General features: G+C 39.0%; 1 protein-coding gene across 1 annotated transcript in view; it reads left to right on the top strand.

Annotated features, from left to right (window-relative positions):
• Nucleotides 1-21,759, top strand: part of LOC132771073 (gamma-aminobutyric acid receptor subunit pi-like) — a 94,605-nt gene that overhangs the window by 37,437 nt on the left and 35,409 nt on the right. Inside the window, exons 3-6 of the mRNA XM_060768684.2 lie at nt 817-920; nt 14,333-14,400; nt 14,806-15,023; nt 17,867-17,949. Of these exons, the coding sequence (XP_060624667.2) occupies nt 817-920; nt 14,333-14,400; nt 14,806-15,023; nt 17,867-17,949 (473 nt within the window). The remainder of the gene's footprint in view (nt 1-816; nt 921-14,332; nt 14,401-14,805; nt 15,024-17,866; nt 17,950-21,759) is intronic.

The following is a 21,759-nucleotide window of genomic DNA, read 5'->3' as shown; positions in this document are numbered from 1 at the left end:
TATGCCCAAATATGAACACAGATGGAGTTTGGAGGAAATAGACTTTGACATTTGGGATTTTTAGTTACTGGGACTTATAGTTCACTACAATTAAAGAGCATTCTGAAACCCACAAACGACAGAAATGGGGCAAACTTCCCACACAGAACCATCATGACCAACAGAAAATACTTAAGGCCATCCAGTCCAACTCTCTTCACCAGGGCAAGAAAATGTAATCAGAGCCCTCCTGACAAAGGGCCATCCAGTTATAAATATATATAGATAGATATGATTCTCTCTCACACACACAGATATAGTATCATAGATTTGAAAGTGACCCTTAAAGAAGGACTATGATATGTTGCATATTCCAGAGTAGGCAAACCAGACACTCTCCACATCAACACTGACAAAGAAACAGCAAGAAATACTGTTTACTCACAAGCGTAAAGGAATTACATATATTAGAAACCAACACTTTCTCATTACTATATTTTCCAAATCACCAGACTGGGCCACAGCAACGCGTGGCAGGGGACAGGTAGTATCTCATAAAACCAGTGGCAGAAAACTGAAGCACTTTATAAATCCATGCAGCTGCTTAGGGCATTTGTAAACAATTTCTGTAAACCAAAAGACTAGTAGATTTCGCTACTGAGGGATTAATAGGCTTACCAAGTCGAGAATCCTAGGGATGAAGGTTTTGCTTTATGTAGCTATTATGAAACATAAAAATAACCACTCTCAGATTAGGAATCTATCAATACTGTAGACACAGTTTTGCATCTCTGACCCTCAACTAACCCGTCTGTTCTCTTTTCTCATTATGTCTAGATTAACAAATGTTTCCACTGCTGAAGGAAAAGGTGAAATCCTTCCTCCAACCATACAGAAGATAATGAAAGGATATAATAAGTATCTACGACCATTTTTTGACAGTAAGTAAGGGAAAATATTTTGACAAGAATAAGGTACTGAAAAAGCAAGAACGAGATCCAAGATGACAGGTCTCTTGGGCCTCTATTTCTGACAGCATCATGTTATTTTGAAAGGATACGATGACATATACCATGACTTGCAAAGGTTAGAATGAGCCTGAAGACCGAGTTGTACTCTTACAGTGCTAACCTATGAACTTTTATATCTATCGGAAGTAACAAAGTACACAAGCAAAACAAAACCAGAGTAAGTCTAATATATTATATTGAGCAAGAGGTGTTGCAATATCTGAGGATACCATAGATTACCACTTCATTTTTTGACCTGCCATCAAGAAAGGGAAAGGCAAGCCCCCACATTGTACACTTTTTATAAGGACTTGAAGACCTGGATGTTCAAACAAGATTTTGAGAATGCTTGTCCCTAGCTGTTTTGTACAGTTGTTATGCACCCTTGCACTATACTCCATGCCCTTGTCCCATGGCGGCACCTTTGCATCTTTGCACTTATCTCATGCCCTTGCCCATTGTTTACAGCCTGGTCATGTTTACAGTTACATACCACCAGATGAGCATTGTTTTAATTGAGTTTTAAATTGTTGTTTTATATGCTTATTGTGTTACTGAATTGTATTTTATATTATGTTTTATTTTTTGCTGTATTTCTGGGCATTTTTGTGCTGCGTGTAAGTTGACCTGAGTTCCTTCGGGGAGATGGTGGTGGGATATAAGAATAAAGTTATTATTATGGTGCAGTGGGTTAAACCGCTGAGCTGTTGAACTTGCTGACCGAAAGGTCAATGGTTTGAATCCAGGGAGCAGGGTGAGTTCCTGTTGATAGCCCCAGCTTCTGCCAATCCAGCAGTTCGAAAACATGCAAATATGGGTAGATCAATAGGTACTTACTTACTTACTTTACTTAGGCAATCCCTCGTTGGCCAAGTAGGATAGTCTTCCAGGATCAGAATTCTTCTGAGTCTGTAGGTGGCTGTGGAGCCCTATTCTTGATCTGCATCTTCTTCCACAGTTTCCAGGTGGAAGACGGTCCCGGTCAGGGTTGGCTTGACACGCCTTCCTCTTGGCACGTTTCTCTCTTTCACCCTCCATTTGTGCGTCTTCAAATTCTGCAGTACTGCTGGTCACAGCTGACCTCCAGCTGGAGCGCTCAAGGGCCAGGGCTTCCCAGTTCTCAGTGTCTATGCCAGAGTTTTTAAGGTTGGTTTTGAGCCCATTTTTAAATCTCTTTTCCTGACCACCAACATTCTTTAAATCTCTTTTCCTGCCCACCAACAATCTCTTTTCCTACCCACCAATATCTTTAGGCAGTCCCTCATAGCTCGAGGATGATTGTCTTCCAGATGTTTTGTCTTGGTGGTGGGTCTGTAGGTGAATGTGGAGCCCTATTCTTGATTTGCATGTTCTCCCGCAGTGAGGACATCTGTTTCCAGATGGAAGGCAGTCCCGGTCAGGTTTGGCTTGACATGCCTTCCTCTTGGCACGTTTCTCCCTTTTGCACTCCATTTGTGCTTCTTTGTATTCTGCAGCATTGCTGGTCACAGCTGACCTCCAATTAGAGCAATCAAGGGCCAGGGCTTCCCAGTTCTCAGTGTCTATGCCACAGTTTTTAAGGTTGGCTTTGAGCCCATCTTTAAATATCTTTTCCTGCTCACCAACATTCCGTTTTCCATTCTTGAGTTCAGAGTAGAGCAACTGCTTTGGGAGATGGTGGTCGGGCATTCAGACAATGTGGCCGGTCCAGCGGAGTTGATGGCGGAGGACCATCGCTTCAGTGCTGGTGGTCTTTGCTTCTTCCAATAGGTACCGCTTTGGTGGGAAAGTAACAGTTCTCCATGCAGTCATGCTGGCGACATGACTTTGGAGGCGTCTACAAACAACACCGGCTCTTTGGGTTAGAAATGGAGATGAGCACTACCCCCTAGAGTCAGACACAAATAGACTTAATGTCAAGGTGAAACCTTTACATTTACTTACTATAACAAAATAGTATCTTTACTTTTTATTAAATATTTTTAATAGAATGGTGACAAACAAATGAAGGGGGAATAACAAGTTGGAGGCAGAACATATAGCTTATATTACTTATTCTTACATTAAAAGAACTCACATACACCAAGTAATGCAACCATGTGGTAGAAACACATTAAGTTATCAACAATCTGCTTCTTATACTCATCATTTGAGAGTGATGGTGGTGATGGCAGTGGTGTCAAACTGGTTCCTTTGTTCTACTGTACATATGCCTGGATTGAAATAAATGCATACACAAATGCCAGCCCCTCAAATTTATGCTTTCATAGTGTTGTCTGGGGAACGTTTGTGCTTCTTTTAGAGAGCTCCTAGTAGAACCATTAGAAATAATGGAGAATCAGAAATTTATTTATTATCTGAAGAAGATTAATCTTTTCTTTCGTGTTCTGTTATTTTAAAATTTAGAATAGAGAAAAATTAATCCAGCTGTGCAGTAGAGGCTTCAAAAAATTTCTTGCTATAAGCATAGTTATCTCTAATGCAAAATTATAAGCAGATTGAATATATGCACAGTGGATGTTAGGAACGGCATATTTTTGTGTCATCTGCCAGGTTAGTTATTTGAGTGACATGTTTATATTAAAGTAGGTTACTAAGAGTAATTTATAGCTACTACAAATCAAAGAGATGTACTGAGTTCCCCCACTAAAGCTCTCCTTTTAGGAATTCTGAAATGTGTTATACAAAAGTAGAGACAGATGTTTTGATGTTGATTTCTCTACCTCCTGTTGCCCAGGGTGACATATGCTTTGAACACAGGGAATGATATATGAAACATCAAAACATGCTATGAGTTGAATAAGTTATTTTTCAGATTATGCTAGATTTTATGACATTTAGTGAGTTTTACTGGCAAAGTAGTTGTATTCCTGTACTCAATGGTTCAATGGAAACAATCAATTTGGGACTGAATTGGAACTGGGGAGGCCCTTCTCTCCCTTCCATCTCCATCTCAAGTACAGTTGGTGGGGATGAGGGAGAGGGCTTTCTCGGTGATGGCCCCCCAACTTTGGAACTCTCTGCTCAGGGAGATTAGACTGGCACCCACCCTGTCCATCTTTTGCAAGGACCTAAAAATGTGGATGTTCCACTGTGCCTTTGACTAAGCAGTTCACCACATAAGTGGCCCAAACTTACCAAAGTTCTTTCACCTTAGTACGGCCCTCTGCCCTATAATCCTGATATTTTAATTTCCTACCTGTATTGAAATTTTGCACTTTCCTTTAGCCCTATTCAGATACTATTGCACAAACTCTGAGCCCTCTGAACGCAGAATTTATTACTGTTCAGCTATGGGATTGTTTTTATGATGTTATGTCTTGCTATTGTGATGTCTTGTTTTGTTGATTTTATTTGACTTTATTTTATTGTGAGATGGAGGTGGGGTATAAACATATAATAATAATAATAATTGTTGCTATTATTATTATTATTATTATTATTATTATTATTATTATTATTAAGTCTTTGCCTCCTCTGTTTGGCAAGATAGATGGACAGATTGATAGATTAAATATCCTTTATGGATAATGTAGCTGCAGTGATATAGCTATGAAGTGTCTCCTGATTCAACTCCTGCAACCCACCTTCAAAGGCAGCAGCCATATCTACAAGAAAAGTTCAATCCTATTTAAATAGTTATATGCCAGAGATTTTAAACTGCATTTTTAAAATTATTATGAGCTGCTTTGTGTCTCAACTACAGAGGGTTGGTTACTTCTAGGAACCAGTGTGGGCCCTAAGATTGGCTGGGGAGGCCCTTCTCTCGTTCATACCTCGGTCTCAAACATGGTTGGTGGGGATGAGAGAGAGAGGGCCTTCTTGGTGGTGGCTCCCCGGCTTTGGAATGCCCTCCCTAAAGAGATTAGGGTAGCCCCCACTCTCCAAGTTTTCTGCAAACACCAGAAAACATGGCTTTTGAAACAAGCCTTTGACCGTGTTTAGTGATTGTGGCCTTAATCACTATATTCGAGGACTTAGTGATTTGCTTAACTTTTGCATTTTATCTGGACTGATATTGTGTACAGCTGCTATTTTCATAGCATGCTGGGTTTTATAGCATCTTTTAAATTAATAGGGGTTTTATTGTCGTTTTAAGTATAAATGGGTTAATTTTATTGTTAATGTTTACCTTGTTGTATTTTGTTGTATCTGTATATTGTTGCACTATTGAGTGCTTTTTGTGAGCCACCTGGATCCCTTCAGGGAGATGGTGGTGGGATACAAATACAGCTTTATTGTTGTTGTTGTTGTTATTATTATTACATTGGACAGCACTTCGTTTGTTGTGGCACCTTGGTTATGAAGTCTTGTAGATCCGGTTGGTTCCATCCCTCCCGAGTTTCTTTCCTTTTTTTAAATAGTTAAAATTGTTGTTACCGTTGTGTGCCTTCAAGTAATTCCAACTTATGACAACCCCATCAAGGAGTTTTTCAGTGTCACCAGTGGGTTACCATGGCACAATGGGAAAGTGAACCCTAGTTTTCAGAGTTTTAGTCAAACAGTAATATAATATGTTTAGAAAAACATTATTTTGTATAGTTATTTGCTGTGCATTGCCTCATTTACCCTGGCAGCTGAGAGATGCTAAACAAATATTTTTAATTAATAAATATTCACTCAGATTTATTAGAAGTGGTGTTTAGTTCTGAGGCTTGGATTGCCTATTGCTAAAATCACATTTGAGCCTGAATGCAGCTATCTTCAGACTGAGTTCCACAGGGAGCTATCCAAGGTGCTATTACTCACTTGAACTTTGTCTTGATGGAAACCAATATGTTCTGCTATTGGAAACAGCATTATTCTGTCAGATTGAATATAACTTTGCCTTGCCTAATGAAGATCTGAACTCTCCTTTGGTAGTAGTTTTTCTTCAGCTAGAACCCTCTCTAACTCCACTAAATGGGATATAATAGATTGAAGCATTACTATGTCCCATCAGATTTCTTGAGCTATTCCCTGTTGTTGTTGTTGTTGTTGTTGTTGTTGTTGTTTCCCTTAAAATCATTTCCAACTTATAGTGATCTCAGGTCAACCTGTCATAGGGTTTTCTTGGCAAGATTTGTTCACATTTGTTTCTAGTTTGCAATTTGTAATAATGAACCATTACTATTAATGGTTAATATATTAATTCCAATGTTTTTATATTCAAGTTCCGTGTTAGTTATAATTTTCAATTGATTATGTTTTATTTAAATTATAGTAATGCTTAAGTTGCTCTTTAAATGGGTTATGTGGGGTTATTATATTTTTATTTGCTGTTATTGAGGCATTGAGATAGGGCAGAATATAAACAAAGTTATTATTTTATTATTATTTTATTTTTATTATTATTGAAGTTTTGTAGAACCAACTAGTAGAGATAGGGTTCTGGTCATACATTTCACTTCTCCATTTTGCCACTGCAGCTTGACATACAGGGTTGCTTTACCTTTCAAAATTCTTGATATATTAAAATATCTTTTAGTCTTTTGAAATACTGTGATTTATATATGATTTGTAGTATATACTGCCACACACACACACACACACATCTATCTGTTTTTCTCCCTTGTCTCCAGCAGATAATTTCTCTATACAAAGGAATAATAGAAGAAAAATAATAACAAAATCAAACAATCACACCTTTTGGTAGAGATAGTCGTTTCTTGGTGTTCTCTTTTGGATTTCCAGAGCAAGGGGGGGGGGGGAGGCAAGCGATCTCTATCACCATCTATTGGAGAGAAAAAAGGAACGCCTCTGTACAGTTTGCACGAACCAATTGTACAGGTGTGGATGATTATGGAGGGAATTAATCTCAGGCCTCAATTGTGTATAAGAATATATTATAGAGGAGGCCAATTATTACTTGTAAATTAAGGTAACTGCCACCAACGTGAGGTATTTGAGGTACCACCGATGAGATCTGGCTTTACAGACGCAGATTAATTGAGATGAGACGGTCTTCGACAAAAGATAAGTTTATTGTGTACAAAGCGTATGGTTGCAGATTGTTAAATAACTTATAGAACTTTTAATATCACTTGGTTTGTAATACAGTCCACTCTTCCAAATAACACAACTCGTGGCTAACTTTTACTGAGGTGAAGCTCTTTAGTGAACAATGTTTCCTACTATGAATAGCCTTCCAATTTGATCTTTCCTTGATCAAATCTCTGATCTCTAGTCCTTCCTTGACTAGGGATCTTAACAAGCTTCCTTTAGTCTTCCTTGACTAAAGAAACTGGCCAGGTTTCTCTCTTCAGCCCTTCTAGACTGAAAAACCTCCAGCTGCTCACACACACCTCTCTCCCAGGCTTTTCAAGCCTCCATACTCACCCTTTTTCCAAAGACGCACATAACTTTTTCTGCTTGGCTCCGCCCACTTCTCACTCTCCTGAGCTAGCCTGCCTGGTCTCCTTGGCAATGCTCACTGTGGATTCAAACCAGATAACTCTAGTTTTAGCTACTGTTGCAAACACAAATATATACTCTAATAGTTAAACACATACATAGTATCAATGACTTCTGCACAGCCTCCAATAAACTTGTTAAGCAGTGACAAAAATCGGGGATTTGGGTATGGAATGTTGTTATTGTAGTAGCTTGGTGTTTAAATAAATACTACAAGTCCATTGAAAGCAACATAAATCATACGGATTTACATGCTTCTTTTTTATTAAATAGAACTTCTTTGTCAATTAAAAGGAGTGTTGTGGCACCTTTAAATACACATATTTCTCTATGGCATCATGATTTTGGGCTCCATTGAAATGTCAACTATGATCAGGCTCAAACAAATAAATTTAGGCAATCCCCACACTCATGTACCCTCCATGCCTTCACCTTTGCTTTAGCAGCCCCAAGCAGGAGACCAGAAACCTTTCTTTGACCACAACATACCCCAGGGGTAGCCGTCCAGATGTTTTTGGACTCAAACACTCATCATCCATCACCATTGGCTGTCTTTCACTTGCCTCATTTCAGATATAGAAGCTGACAATCTGCCTATCCAGTCTTTCAGCTGATGTTTTGGAGGATGACATTTAGGTTTAAAAATTAAATAAAATTGGAAACCACATCTGTTCAAAATTATTTATATGTCTGTCTCCTTTCAAATATTTTGATTCACTTGGAAGTTGTTCAGTTAGGACTTCTATCCAAGTTTTATTTTGCCAATTGCACAGGGTAAGTCCATTTTCAGTTTTCCGTGATTGAGAAATTCCAGTCCTAGCAGCAGCAAGGAGAAATCCAATCGGATTTAATATGTAAGCTGTTCATTCTGTCTGGCAAATATAGATGATAGTTTGTCATTACATCATAGAGTATATAAAAGCTGGTTTGTCATGCATGAAAAGAATTATGCTATTTGCTTTTTTTTAAAAAGTCGCCCTGCAGTAAAATATCATATGTAAATATAGAAATGGTTATAAATGTAATGGCTGGCATCTTGTTTAATATAATGTTGTGAATATATAAATAGTTATAAATGTCATGGTTGGGATTTTGTTTAATATAATATTGTGATGTAGATTTAACAACCTCATGCATTTTGCTCTTACATTAACAGTCAAGACACCATTGCTTGCAGCCACAAATACCCCTCCCAACCCCTTTTAAAAGCATATGGATACACAAACAAACAGAATACTGGGGTTTTGATGGGTGGGGTGATGAAAAATTGCATATCCAGCCTTCTGCTACAAGTCAGCTATGGTGCAATAAGCAGAATCCCTGCATTTGAAAGGGCTGTCTGGCTTTTAAGGTGGATTTTGGATGGTCAGATTGTTGGGACCAGGAAATGTAAAGTGAATTTTGCAGAGAAGAATAATGGGCCAGAGGGAGTTAAAGGGAGCAAGAAGGAGGAAAAGGTGAGAAATTTGGGGAAAATAGCATTGTCAGGACTTGGGTGAGAGGCAGAAGGAGATCAAATTGACCTGACAGGGATGGGAGGGGAAGAGAAACTTCCTTACCAAAGCAATAGGCATCAGATGAGAAGGAAGAAAGTTCAAACATTACTTGATGACATGGATAATCTGCAAGCAGGAAATTAGGAAATTGTTGTTACTGAATTGTTTACTGAACAGGTCATGAACAAAGGAAAAGAAGGGTGAAAGGAAGTTAGATTGTGTGTGTGTGTCTGACTATAAAACCCATAATGCAGAAACAATCTGATGTGACACTTTGTTGATGCTTTGTTGGCTTGACTTGATTGTAAGTTCTTCTCCATAATTAAACTATTGTATTTTTAATCTCCTTGTTTTTAGTCTTTGAGAGGTAAAAAGACTAGCCGTATTGAGGCACTGTGAATCAACAAGATCAGGAGATGGATCACAGTTGCATCTCCTATGCAGGATCTCAGCCTATGTATATAAACTTTGAAATTGTATATGGGTAGTTGTGGGTTTTTTTCAGGCTATATGGCCATGTTCTAGAAGCATTCTCTCCTGATATTTCGCCTGCATCTATGGCGAGCATCCTCAGAGGCTGTGAGGATGCCTGCCATAGATGCCCGTCATAGATGCAGGTGAAACATTAGGAGAGAATGCTTCTAGATCATGGCCATATAGCCCAAAAAACCCCTACAACAACCCATTGATTCCAGCCATGAAAACCTTATACAAGATTGTATATATATTTTTATCATGTAATGTCAATGACGAGGATTCATGATTCTGTTCTTTCCTCTTATTGGAACTGAATGGAGTATCATTCTGACTATGGCTTCAGTTTTGTTTTTGTCATTGTTTTACTTTATTGATTTGTTCTTTTTGTGTGTGTGTAAAGTGAAAAGCTTTTAAAAATTAGCTACATTGACTAAGACTGGTGAAGTTGAAGTCCTCTACTAACTGCAAGGCCATCAAACATTCTCTATTCAAACCCTGTGGCAAATCTCAATGGTAGTTTGTTGAAATAAGCTGGTTTCATAAACCAAAATTTGAAGTTGGCTTGTTTCTTTAAATCAGTGATTACCAAATTTTGGTCCTTCAGTTGTTTGGGACCCCAACTCCCAGAAGCCATCTTGTCCAATGATCAGGAATTCTGGAAGCTGAAGTCCAAAACTGCTGGAGAGCACAGTTTGCGGGCTAACCATGAGGTGTGGAAAGCAAAAGTGAAATGTATTGTTTATAGAGGGAAACAAATGTCAGCCCATGGTCTGCTCCAGGATAAATCTCACTTCCCTACCTATTAGGGACAGAAGGATCTGGCAGAGGCAAATTGGGAGTCTAAAGATTGCCCCAAACAATAATACTCTGCTTTTGCTACTCTACTATAATGCTCCCAGATATAACAACTGTTCGTTCTCCTTTGCATCTACCCTATCCTCAGAGTTATTTTGTAGTGTCACAATCACAACAGGAAGATTCAAATGATGTGCCTTTCTTTTCCTACCTCAAGGTACCTGTAACCATATTTAAAGATGTTATCTTTCTGTATACGAATTATCTGCATTATAATGCAACAAATTAAGTTGCAGATGAAGCACATTTTCAGATCTATACGACATCCCCTGGAAGACAATCCACCACTGACCGACATCTGGGGAAAGCAGAAGGATGGAAGTCTCTGAGGGAGGGAAATCCTCATTGCATTTGTATTGCTCCCATAACCACAGAAAATATATATGTATGTTCATGTGTGTATTGAGAGGGAAAAAGTATGAATATGCAGTGTTTTTGAACTAATTAAATCACAACAGATTTGCTTAAGGGCATGAAAGAAAGAAGAAAAACAATTGCAATGTTTACTAATATATAAAGGATTGCTCCAAATGCAGTAATGTTAGTTACACAGAGTTGGCCCCATATCACCAGTCATTCTGTGACAGGTCGCAGGTTCGAATCTGGGGAGAGCGCGGATGAGCTCCCTCTATCAGCTCCAGCTCCTCATGCGGGGACATGAGAGAAGCCTCCCACAAGGATGATAAACCATCAAAACATCCGGGCATCCCCTGGGCACCATCCTTGCAGACGGCCAATTCTCTCACACCAGAAGCAGCTTGCAGTTTCTGAAGTTGCTCCTGACATGACAAACGCACACACACACACACACACACACACACACACACACACACAAAACAGTCATTCTCATCCACACCAGGAACTACTGTCTTTTGGAATTTTGAGAACTGAAAATGACATGAAAAAGAGCAATTAGTGATGTTTTATTTTTAATTGTATTGTTTGTTGTTTGAAAATATTTTAAGAGTGTCTATTATCAATAGGATTTAATTCAGTTGGAATTTTTGGTACATTTTAAATTGTAATCTTTTACATGTTTCCCAGTTTTGGGAAAGACCTGGGATGTATATAAAGCTTGTCATCCTCCTCGTCAATCATTCTGTATGAAGATGATAGAATTGAGTTCCTCTATGTTTTGGGACTTTGATGGGCAGATCACTTTTGCTCAATTGGATCAACCAGATCCTGCCTATCTCCTTAAATTTTAGTGCTGAAATCCATGTTTGTTTATTTATCGTGTCAGGAGCAAGCCAAACAGTTGTATTGCATTTTAACTACTAACTAACAAACAAAGCACAAAGTTTGCAAGCTTGGTAGTTGATTAAATGTCCTTTGACCAGTAGCTGGCCACTTGGAGTGCCTCTGGTGTTACTATAAGAAGGACCTCCATTGTGCATGTAGCAAGGCTCAGGTTGCATCGCAGCAGATGGTCTGTAGTTTGCTCTTCTCCACACTTGCATGTCATGGATTCCATGTATCGCAAATGGACATAACCAAGAAATGATGTATTGAGAATAAACAATCCCAGAAAAGATGGTTTCTTAAGTCTGATGCCTTAAACCTAGATGTTATTGAAAGATATAAGGAGAAAGGATCTCAGAAAAGGTGGTTTATTAAGCCTGATGCCTTAAACCCAGGTGTTATTAAAGGCTATAAGGAGAAAGGATCCCAGAAAGGAAGGTTTCTTAAGTCTGATGCCTTAAACCCAGATCTTATTGAATCTTCTTAGGAGAAACAATGCCAGAAAAAGTGGTTTCTTAAGTCTGATGCCCTAAAAATGACTGAAAGGGGATCCTGGGAAGTTGCCCCATTGCCATCATTGCCACTGAATTTTTTGCCCACCCGAATTTGGGAGGCTCCTGAAAAAGAAATTGGGGGGGGGGGGGCGGGGGGGCATTGAAATCCAGACACTGAAAATGGCACAGAGTTTAGTCAAATTGCATACACTTAATAATAATAGGGTCTGGAGGGTAAGGGGGGAGGTGAGGAAAGCGCTGAGCCCCTCAATGTGCTTCACAGAGCCCAAAGGGCTCCATGGAGCACAGGTTGAGAATCACTTCTTTAAACAATGCATTACAAAAATCCCCAAACTATTAAAATCCGTTGAAAAAGTAGGTATGTGCACAGTTATTAAATGTAGTAGGGGAATGCTGGGAAAATACATGCCCCATCTTCTGGATAATTACTGTAATTCCATCCTAGATTATGACTATTTCGTATTTCATTTTTTTTAAAAAAGCATTACAATCTATCACTGAAAGATCATTGGTCCTTGTGAAACAACTTACTAGTTGAAGAATGAACACAATTGTGTGCGTAAAGTTTGGAGAGAAAAGCAAGATAATTAGGGGAGGGATTTAAAAGAATTTCTGAATTAATGACTGTGCATTTAAAGCAGACTGGATCTGGTTTTTTGGTTGAGAAAATAAAGGTCTACAAGTCAATTAGCATATGATAGTGCATATGGTAATTGATAAGTATCAAACCACAGGTTATGGAGTACCATGACAAACATGTTACCTGTGGCAAATAATGAGAAGAAGATACATACATGTAAATGTGTCTTTTGAGAGCCAACATGGTATAGTTAGTGGATTGACCATTGGACTATGACTCTGGAGACCAGGGTTTGATTTCCCATTCAGCCATTGAATTCCTCTAGATGACCTTGGGTGAGTCACAACCTCTGAGTCCCAGAAAACAAGATAGGTTGCCCTCCCAGTGATCAAAGACTTAACTGAGCACAACTCAAGATAGACATTGATGTTATTGAAGTCCCTATTGAAAATGCATAGGGCAGAGGTAACAGCCATTAATGTGTGAATCATCAAACCTGTGAACGTTAAAGCTGCAAATCTAAAGGGATATTTGCTTAATGTTCATTGTAAACTGGTCTTTGAACTTTCTTCCTTTATTTTCTTCAGTAATCATTCAACGTGTCTGGTATTTTATGCTAACAGTACTGTGTCATCTGCAGATCTTAAATTATTGGTGTTCCTTCCTTAATTTTTCACACCTCCTTTCTCCGAGTCTCATTCTGTGTTATGTATGATAAGTTTAACACACAGGTTAAACAGATGTGGTGATAGAAACCCTGAATCCCTTGTCAATTGGAAACCATTTCATTTCTCCATATTATGTCCTGACAGTAGACTCTTGTCCTCGGTACAGGTTACACCCAATGACAATTACATTTTGTGGCAGGCCCATTTCTTTAAAAGTGATTCATAGTTTTTCCTAATCTGCACAATCAATACAAGACTTAAAGCACTTTCTTTTGAAATTATTTGGTGCATTTCATTATGCAAATTATGTTTGCATATGTGCCTCTTCCTTTCCTAAACCCAGCGTGGATATCTGTCATTTCTTGCCACCTGTGTTAGTAAAGCTTTTGCTACAGAATTTTGACCATCCCTTTGCTAGCATGGGAAATGAATGCAGTGATCATGTAGTATTACAATCCTTTATGTTCCTTGCCTAGAGACTGAGATGTTGGTTGAGTGTTTCCAATCTGGGGCCATTGTTTTATTCATGTTTGCTGTCACTGTTTTACCATCTAGTGCTAGTTTTCACAGGAACATCTATCTATATAACACAATTATGCAAACTATGAGTGTTGATCAACTCCTTAAATTGCAACCTCTTCTCTTGATTTCATTTGTTCCGCCAAGGTCGAACTTGCCTGCAATCTACAACTGGATTGCAGGGAGGAGGGAGCAAGCTTGTTTTCTGCTTCCCTGGAGACTAGGACACGGAACAATGGCATCAAACTACAAGAAAAGAGATTCTATCTGAACGTTAGGAAGAACTTCTTGACTGTGAGAGCCATTCAGCAATGGAACTCTCTGCCCCGGAGTGTAGTGGAGGCTCCTTCTCTGGAGACTTTTAAGCAGAGGCTGGATGGCCATCTGTCAGGGGTGCTTTGAATGCAATTTTCCTGCTTCTTGGCAGGGGGTTGTACTGGATGACCTATGAGGTCTCTTCCAGCTTGATGATTCTATGATTCTATGGATCTCAAGAAAAAATGAATTACAAATATATATATATACAAATAAATTAAAGGGTTCAGTGTTCCTCTGGCTTAATACTGTTTACAAATTTCTATACTATTCCTTACAAGTGTGTTTGTGTATTTTTTTTCAGATGGCCCTGTCTCGATTGGAATGAGCATGGATATAGCAAGCATCGATACAATCTCAGAAATAAATATGGTATGGCAATGTTTTGATACAGTTTCCTATTTCAGATTCTTTATGAAATTATTCCAGCAGGAAAACCTTCCATTTGTCTCTCAATGTTTTGACTGTTATGACAGAGATCCAAGGCCATAGTTAATGCAACAAGAAACCCACTCAAACAAATTCTTATGTATATTTTGGATCAGGGCACAGAGGGTTAAATCTCTAGCTTTTGTCATCATTGTTACTAGATCATCTGCATATGCTCTCAGCTTATACTGTTCTTTTTAAAACTCTCACCTGATAAATTCTATGATCTTATTTAATATCTCTTAGTAGAATGTCCAACACAAAATAAAAAGCTAAGATGAGAAGGAAGCCTCGTGTACTCCCATTTTGTGTGTTTCATTGTGTTTTTAAAATGTCCTCTTTTCCTAGGATTACACAGCTACTATCTTCTTAAGACAACGATGGACCGACGAGCGCCTTTGTTTTGAGGGTAATAAGAGCTTAAGCTTAGATGGCCGCCTTGTAGAAATGCTTTGGGTACCAGACACCTTTATAGTGGACTCGAAAAAGTCTTTTCTTCATGATATCACTGTTGAAAATCGTCTAATCAGAATATATCCCAATGGAACAGTCCTTTATGCTATACGGTATGTTTATTACTAAGATTTCTCAGATAGCTTCTGTTCATACTTCCGAGACTGATTTGAATGACTATTGGGCATTTTCATTTAGGTGTCACTTTTTCATCAGATACAAGTCGTCTCTGGTTGCTTCTGGGTGCTCTTACTGCCTATTACAGGGAAAACCAGCTGATCCCTAATCCATCTAAAACACAGACATGCACCTTTCACCTTAAGAACAGACAAGCATCCCGAGCTCTGAGGATTACCTGGGAAGGAATCTCACTGGAGCATTGCAGCGCACCCAAATACCTGGGAGTCACTTTGGACCGTGCTCTGACCTACAAGAAGCACTGCCTGAACATCAAACAAAAAGTGGGCGCTAGAAACAACATCATACGAAAGCTGACTGGCACAACCTGGGGATCACAACCAGACACAGTGAAGACATCTGCCCTTGCGCTATGCTACTCTGCTGCTGAGTATGCATGCCCAGTGTGGAACACATCTCATCACACTAAAACAGTGGATGTGGCTCTTAATGAGACATGCCGCATTATCACGGGGTGTCTGCGCCCCACACCACTGGAGAAATTACACTGCTTAGCCGGTATTGCACCACCTGACATCCGCCGGGAAGTAGCAGCCAATAGTGAAAGGACCAAGGCAGAGACATCTCCAGCTCATCCCCTGTTTGGGTATCAGCCAGCACGTCAAGACTTAAATCAAGACATAGTTTTCTTAGATCTACAGAGACACTCGCTGGAACACCTCAGCAAGTGAGAGTCCAAAAGTGGCAGGCCCAAACCCAGCACCTCAATTCATGGGTGATACCAGATGAGAGACTCCCCCCTGGGCACTCAGAAGACTGGGCGACTTGGAAGGCGCTGAACAGATTGCGCTCTGGCACCACGAAATGCAGAGCCAATCTTAAGAAATGGGGCTACAGGGTGGAATCCTCAGCATGCGAGTGCGGAGAAGAACAAACCACTGACCACCTGCTGCAATGCACCCTGAGCCCTGCCACATGCACGATGGAGGACCTTCTTGCGGCAACCCCAGAGGCACTCCAAGTGGCCAGATACTGGTCAAAGGACATTTAACCAAATACCAAATTTACAAAATCTGTGTGGTTTTTTCTTTCTTTCTTTTTTTTTTCTTTTTCTTTTTAATCTCTGTGCTTGTTTTGCTCTGTTAGAATTGTAATACAATGGTTGCTGATGACACGATAAATAAATAAATCAGATACAAGGGTAATGACTGTTATACTAGTCCAGTGTATCTGGTTCAGGTATTGTTCTGTAGATTGGACTTCAGCTATACGTGCGAAAATCCTGTCATTCTTTTGCCACAAAGAATATGCCAGATTTCACCTTCTCATTGAAATTAATGAGGGATTCTATGTAATAAGATTTTGTAGAGTGCTTGCAGTTCAAAAAGTGGTAACTTAGAGGGATAAACATTCCTGATTTGATTGGAGCTCTTGTGGGATCCGACCCTGTCATTTCAGAAGGCTATTATTGGGAGACCTCCTGTGCAACTCAAAGCAATGATAGATAGAAAGACAAACAATATGATCAAGAGCAAGTTCGCCACCATTCATGTTGGCAGATCCACCTTTTTTTCAAGTTCAGGTGTTCACTTTCTGATTTCCAGGTGTATCAGCACCATTTTTAACATTATGAACACAGGCTGTACATTTTGGAAAATGGCATTCATAACCTTTTGAGAAAACCAAGACTTTCCACAGGCTTTTGGAAGTGTGACCCTTTTGGAGATTAATTGGCATTCACACTATTTGGAATAATTTTAAACTTTTAGAATGGCATGACCTTGTTAGAGATCATAAACTTTTGTTAAGTACGATCTTCCTGGGAAGAGTTAAAAACTCACTTGAGTCAACCTTCACCTTAGTGGTAAACTTCCACTGGTATCCATACAAGGCAATTATGTTTCTCAGCTGTTAGACTGATATGCCTCGATATCTCTTTGAACTGTTAGGAATAAAGATATGCCAGTGCACAAAGAACAGCAGAGTTTTAGAAGTGTTTATTTATTTATTTACTGTATTTATATACCACCTTTCTCAGCCTATCAGTGACTCAAGGCGGTGTTCTTTTCAGTGCCCAAAAAAACATCTACTCTCCCATAAAATATATTGTTTTTAAATCATGCTCTCAAGAGACCAAATTTTTTTGTTAAAAGTAAGATAGTTGATTTATTTACAAACTTCATGTATTCAGCATACAGGTAGATTGCTTATCGATCCACTTATAGATAGGTTCAAAGTGGTTAACACAAGGCATCTTTCTTACAAACTTAACAGTCCAGAGTCTAAAGCATCTCACTGTTCTGAGAGTCTATTGAGTCTGTCTTTGTACAATGGAGTCTGAGATCTGAATAGTCCCAGATCTGGTCACATGGTTTGCAGTCCCTCCCACAACATAGAGTTAAGGAAAACTGCATTTTCACATTTAGTAGACTTCTGTTTTTAATGACTTTAGGAACTGCTGATTGTCATTTTTACATTTTACTGCAGTTACTATTATTTCATTTTATGCTACAATATCTGTTTCAAGGCCTGAGACCAAAATAAGTATATGATTCATTCTATCATTCATCTTTATGTGATTTTTTAGACATTGTGTTTGTTTCTGATTATTTTGTTTGGATTTACTATAAAATATATCTTTCAGAAAAGCAGAGTATAAATTAATAACTTTGCTTTCATAAAATATCAGCTGATCTTTTCCCCTAACCATATGTTTTCTTTTTTTAAAGAAAAGCTCAAATAAGTAGGATAATTTGTTTCTATTTTTGATGTTGAGTATTACGCATAGATGGTAACCATCTGTACTTTGCTTTTAAAGGATAACGACAACAGTTGCCTGTAGTATGGATTTGACTAAATACCCTATGGACAAGCAGACATGCACCTTGCAACTGGAAAGCTGTGAGTGATTTTACTGCTTTAATGGGGCTATATGTGGAGTGCCCTGGTGCTCTTCACAGAGATTGGCCCATCTTTAGGTAGAAAGTGCTGTACTTTATGGTCCCATAGTGGTGGCTTGTAGGTCTCATGTTACTTAGGTGTCAAATGCACTCCAGGTTTAAAAGAAATAACCATCAATAAGTTCTTCTCCAAAGTGAAGGGCCGATTGATGGCTTGGTTACTACAACTTACATCTCTGTCTAAATCATGCAGCACTTTCACTACTTGCCCAATTCAGATGTGATTAAATTGACCTCAATCAACCCAACACTCACCATAAATAGGCTCTTTCTCTAAATTCAGTACAAAGTAAACAAGAGACAATTATTACAAAGTGGAATCTGCAAAGGAGATGTTTTCCTCTTGGGCTCTAGGACAGTTAGGGCGTAATAGGGCTCCAGTATTTCATGGAAGGCTAGTGTGGGCTTCAAGCACTTAGCAATGGTCAATCCTGGTTTAGTACTATGAATATGTTGGCTTGGGATTCAGGTTTGTGTGCATTTCTCTCCTCTCCTCCTTCCAGCATGTCATAGTTTTCACCCTTTCCTATTCAAAATGAATTAGAATTTCATGTGTCTGAACTTAGGAATTGTGCTTAAAGAGATTTTTTTAAAAAAATGAAACTATGATTTATCTTTCTCTCATATGCATGGTTTGAAAAGAGATTTCCTGGTTTGTTAAATCATATTTTGCCACGATGACGGGTTAGGAAAGCTGTACAGTAGGCTTGTGCAATCCGAGTAAACTGTGACCCATTTCGATGTCCTGAATTTTGGTGGGGGGGTCCTGATCCATTTTCTGGGAGCCTCCCGAGTTCAGGAGGACAGAAATCTGGTTTTGATCCAGAAAGCCAAAAGATTCATTTTTTTAATCCGGCCCATTGATGGCAATGAGAGGGGGACTTCTTACAGGCTCTCCTTCCTATCATTTTAGCCATCATTTGCCCGTATATCTTTCATTAAGACCTGGATTAAAAGCATCTAAATTAAGATACCACTCTTTTTGTGATCCTTTTCCTTCTGTCTGTAGAGCAGATCGGGTTTAATGCTTTGTTAAAGCTGTTTCTACTCTAGAGGAGACGGGAGCTGCAAGTGCGCTTGCTCTCTCCCTGCAGCAGGCAGTTTTCTAAGGCATTTTAAGGAGGCTTCCCACTTCCCAGCGAAGGAAGAGGGATCAACATGGAGGTATCCTGCTCTGTGCTTCCTTTAAAAAGCCGTCTCCTCTCTCTTGATTTTGACGTGCTGGAATGATGCCTTCCCCCGCCCCACTTCCTTGCACTTTTCCTTCTAGAGCAGGGGTCCTCAAACTTTTTAAACAGAGTGCCAGGACACAGTCCCTCAAACTGTTGGAGGGCTGGATTATAATTTGGAAGAAAAAATGAATGAATTCCTATGCACACAGCACATATCTTATTTGTAGTGCAAAAAACACTTAAAAACAATACAATAATTAAAATAAAGAACAATTTTAACAAATATAAACTTGTTACAACTGATCTATCTCTAGGTTGCTATATGCTCTATACACCTCATTGACCAGTCTATCTTTTAACTTATTTGCATACCAGCCCCCCCCCCCCAAATGAATATTGAAATACTTCTGGTTGCTGCTTATAATGTTTGTTTTTCTATTTTTATAATGTTGTTTTATGTTGTTTTAATATTTTCTTTGCGACATTTTTAATTGTATGTGTTTGGGCTTGGCCCCATGTAAGCCGCCCCGAGTCCCTTCGAGGAGATGGAGGCGGGGTATAAAAATAAAGTTCTTCTTCTTCTATTAGTATTTCAATGGGAAGTGTGGGCCTGCTTTTGGCTGATGAGATAGGATTGTTGTTGTTGTGTGCTTTCAAGTCATTTCAGACTTAGGTTGACCCTGATTGAGGGCCAGGTAAATGACATTGGAGGGCCGTATCTGGCCTCTGGGCCTTAGTTTGAAGACCCCTGTTCTAGAGGCTTCCTCCTTCCTTGCACTACATATGTAACTGAAAGCAGCTGGTTTTCGACAACCACTGTTCTGTTGTGAATTGTTTTAAAAATGGCAGCAGAGCCCATGCCGTTTTGGGCTTCTGAACCAACCAACCAAGCAAAAGGCAAACATTCATAATGAATCCGTACACAAGCCTACTGTACAGTATTTATATTTCTGGTTTGCAAACCAAGATTAAAGCATAAATTACAGTTCTTGGATAGTCTTTAACCATAACATACAATTTATTACCTCATTTCCGTACCATACTTCAACCTGGTGCAGACAAAAAGGGAAGGAAGGAAGAGGAGTTGAATACTCAAGGTGATCAGTTTGGTGGGGTGGATGCATCATCTCTGACGTGGGCATCTCAATGTCTGAAAAAAAGTAGTAGATAAATAAGATGATCAAATATTTAAAGCAGAAAAGCATTTCCATGCTTGGTTGCATATACCATCCCTAGAGCATTTTTCCATAAAGGGAGAAAAAGACACATTAGTGTGTATCTTTTTGGCAAGACATGATGCTCAAATGCAGCTTTCATCTTCACAGTCTAACAAAATGCCTTTCTTGGCTGCAGTTCGATGCACAGTCAGATTGCTTAAATCCCATTAATGAATGGGAAGCAAGTGGCAGATTTCTGTGCAGAATTACAGCCTTATTAGTTACCCCATTCTTTGCCCCCCCCCCTCCATAAGCTTGATTCAATGCTTTTGACTTCTAAATTAGCCTAAAGTTACAGTCATTCAAGTTAGGTCCCTCCTTCTATCAAGTCATGTCCTAGTCTTACACTGCAGTTGACATTTTTCAAGGGTTGTGTTGACATTACAGGCTGATAGTGTTCGAGTGTGCCAGCTTAGTTTCAGCTTCTGCCACCATTCATGCAAGTAAAACTCAATTACACAATTATTCACAAAGTGAGCCACACATTGGTTTTTGTAGAATACAGCTTTTCCTTTCACAGAATACACCCTACCTTTGACACAACATTAGTACCCCCATACCCTAGTTAGACTCCTCCAGGGAAGGCTAAGCATCTTGGGAAAAGAAAACGATCTTTATTCACCTCCTCTCTATACAGAATAAAAATTGTACACTGACCCAGTTTTATAAACAAAGCCATTTATTAGGAAGTTCACAAATGTTCAGAAATGGCACTAGTTTACTTGAAAAAGAGGTCAGAAAAGGAATATTTCAAGGACTTACATGAAATGGACAATGATTTGCAATGTAATTGATCAAAATTGTGTAATCCTGTCACATTTACTGTTCTGAATTAATAATCCCCCTCCTTCCAAGTCACTTTCTCAATGTTTTAATTTAGCAGTACACATAATTATATGAAATAAACTTATTTTTTCACATTAGCTTTCAAAAGCATGATGGTTTGTTGTAGCAAGAAAGAACCTGATAGTATCTCGAGGACTAATGCATTCATTATAACACAAGCTCTAGGGCACAAGCTCTTGTGATCTTTATTATGGCTTAGATATTAATAAAGGTTTAAGCCATAATAAATTTGTTATGCAGCAAGCAAATGTACTTTTGCAGTGCATGGGAAGGTGTGAAATGGGGCAAACATATACCTTCAGAGGCAGAAAGGAACTGTTCCCAGTATGACAGTGGAGATCTCTCTGTGTGTAGACTTCCTGCCAGTTTGTCCACTGGTGGTAGATGTGCAAATAAGTTATTTCATGGACAAGTGGAGACAAAAAGGCAATTCCATTCTTGCTTCCTTGCTCAGACAATGGACCATAGAGGCAGAAGATGGTCTACTATTTTATTTTGCAGAATCTCATCTCCATA

The sequence above is a fragment of the Anolis sagrei genome, chromosome 3, assembly GCF_037176765.1.
Source record: "Anolis sagrei isolate rAnoSag1 chromosome 3, rAnoSag1.mat, whole genome shotgun sequence".
Classification (NCBI taxonomy): domain Eukaryota; kingdom Metazoa; phylum Chordata; class Lepidosauria; order Squamata; family Dactyloidae; genus Anolis; species Anolis sagrei.
This window is presented reverse-complemented; position numbering and strand designations above follow the sequence as displayed.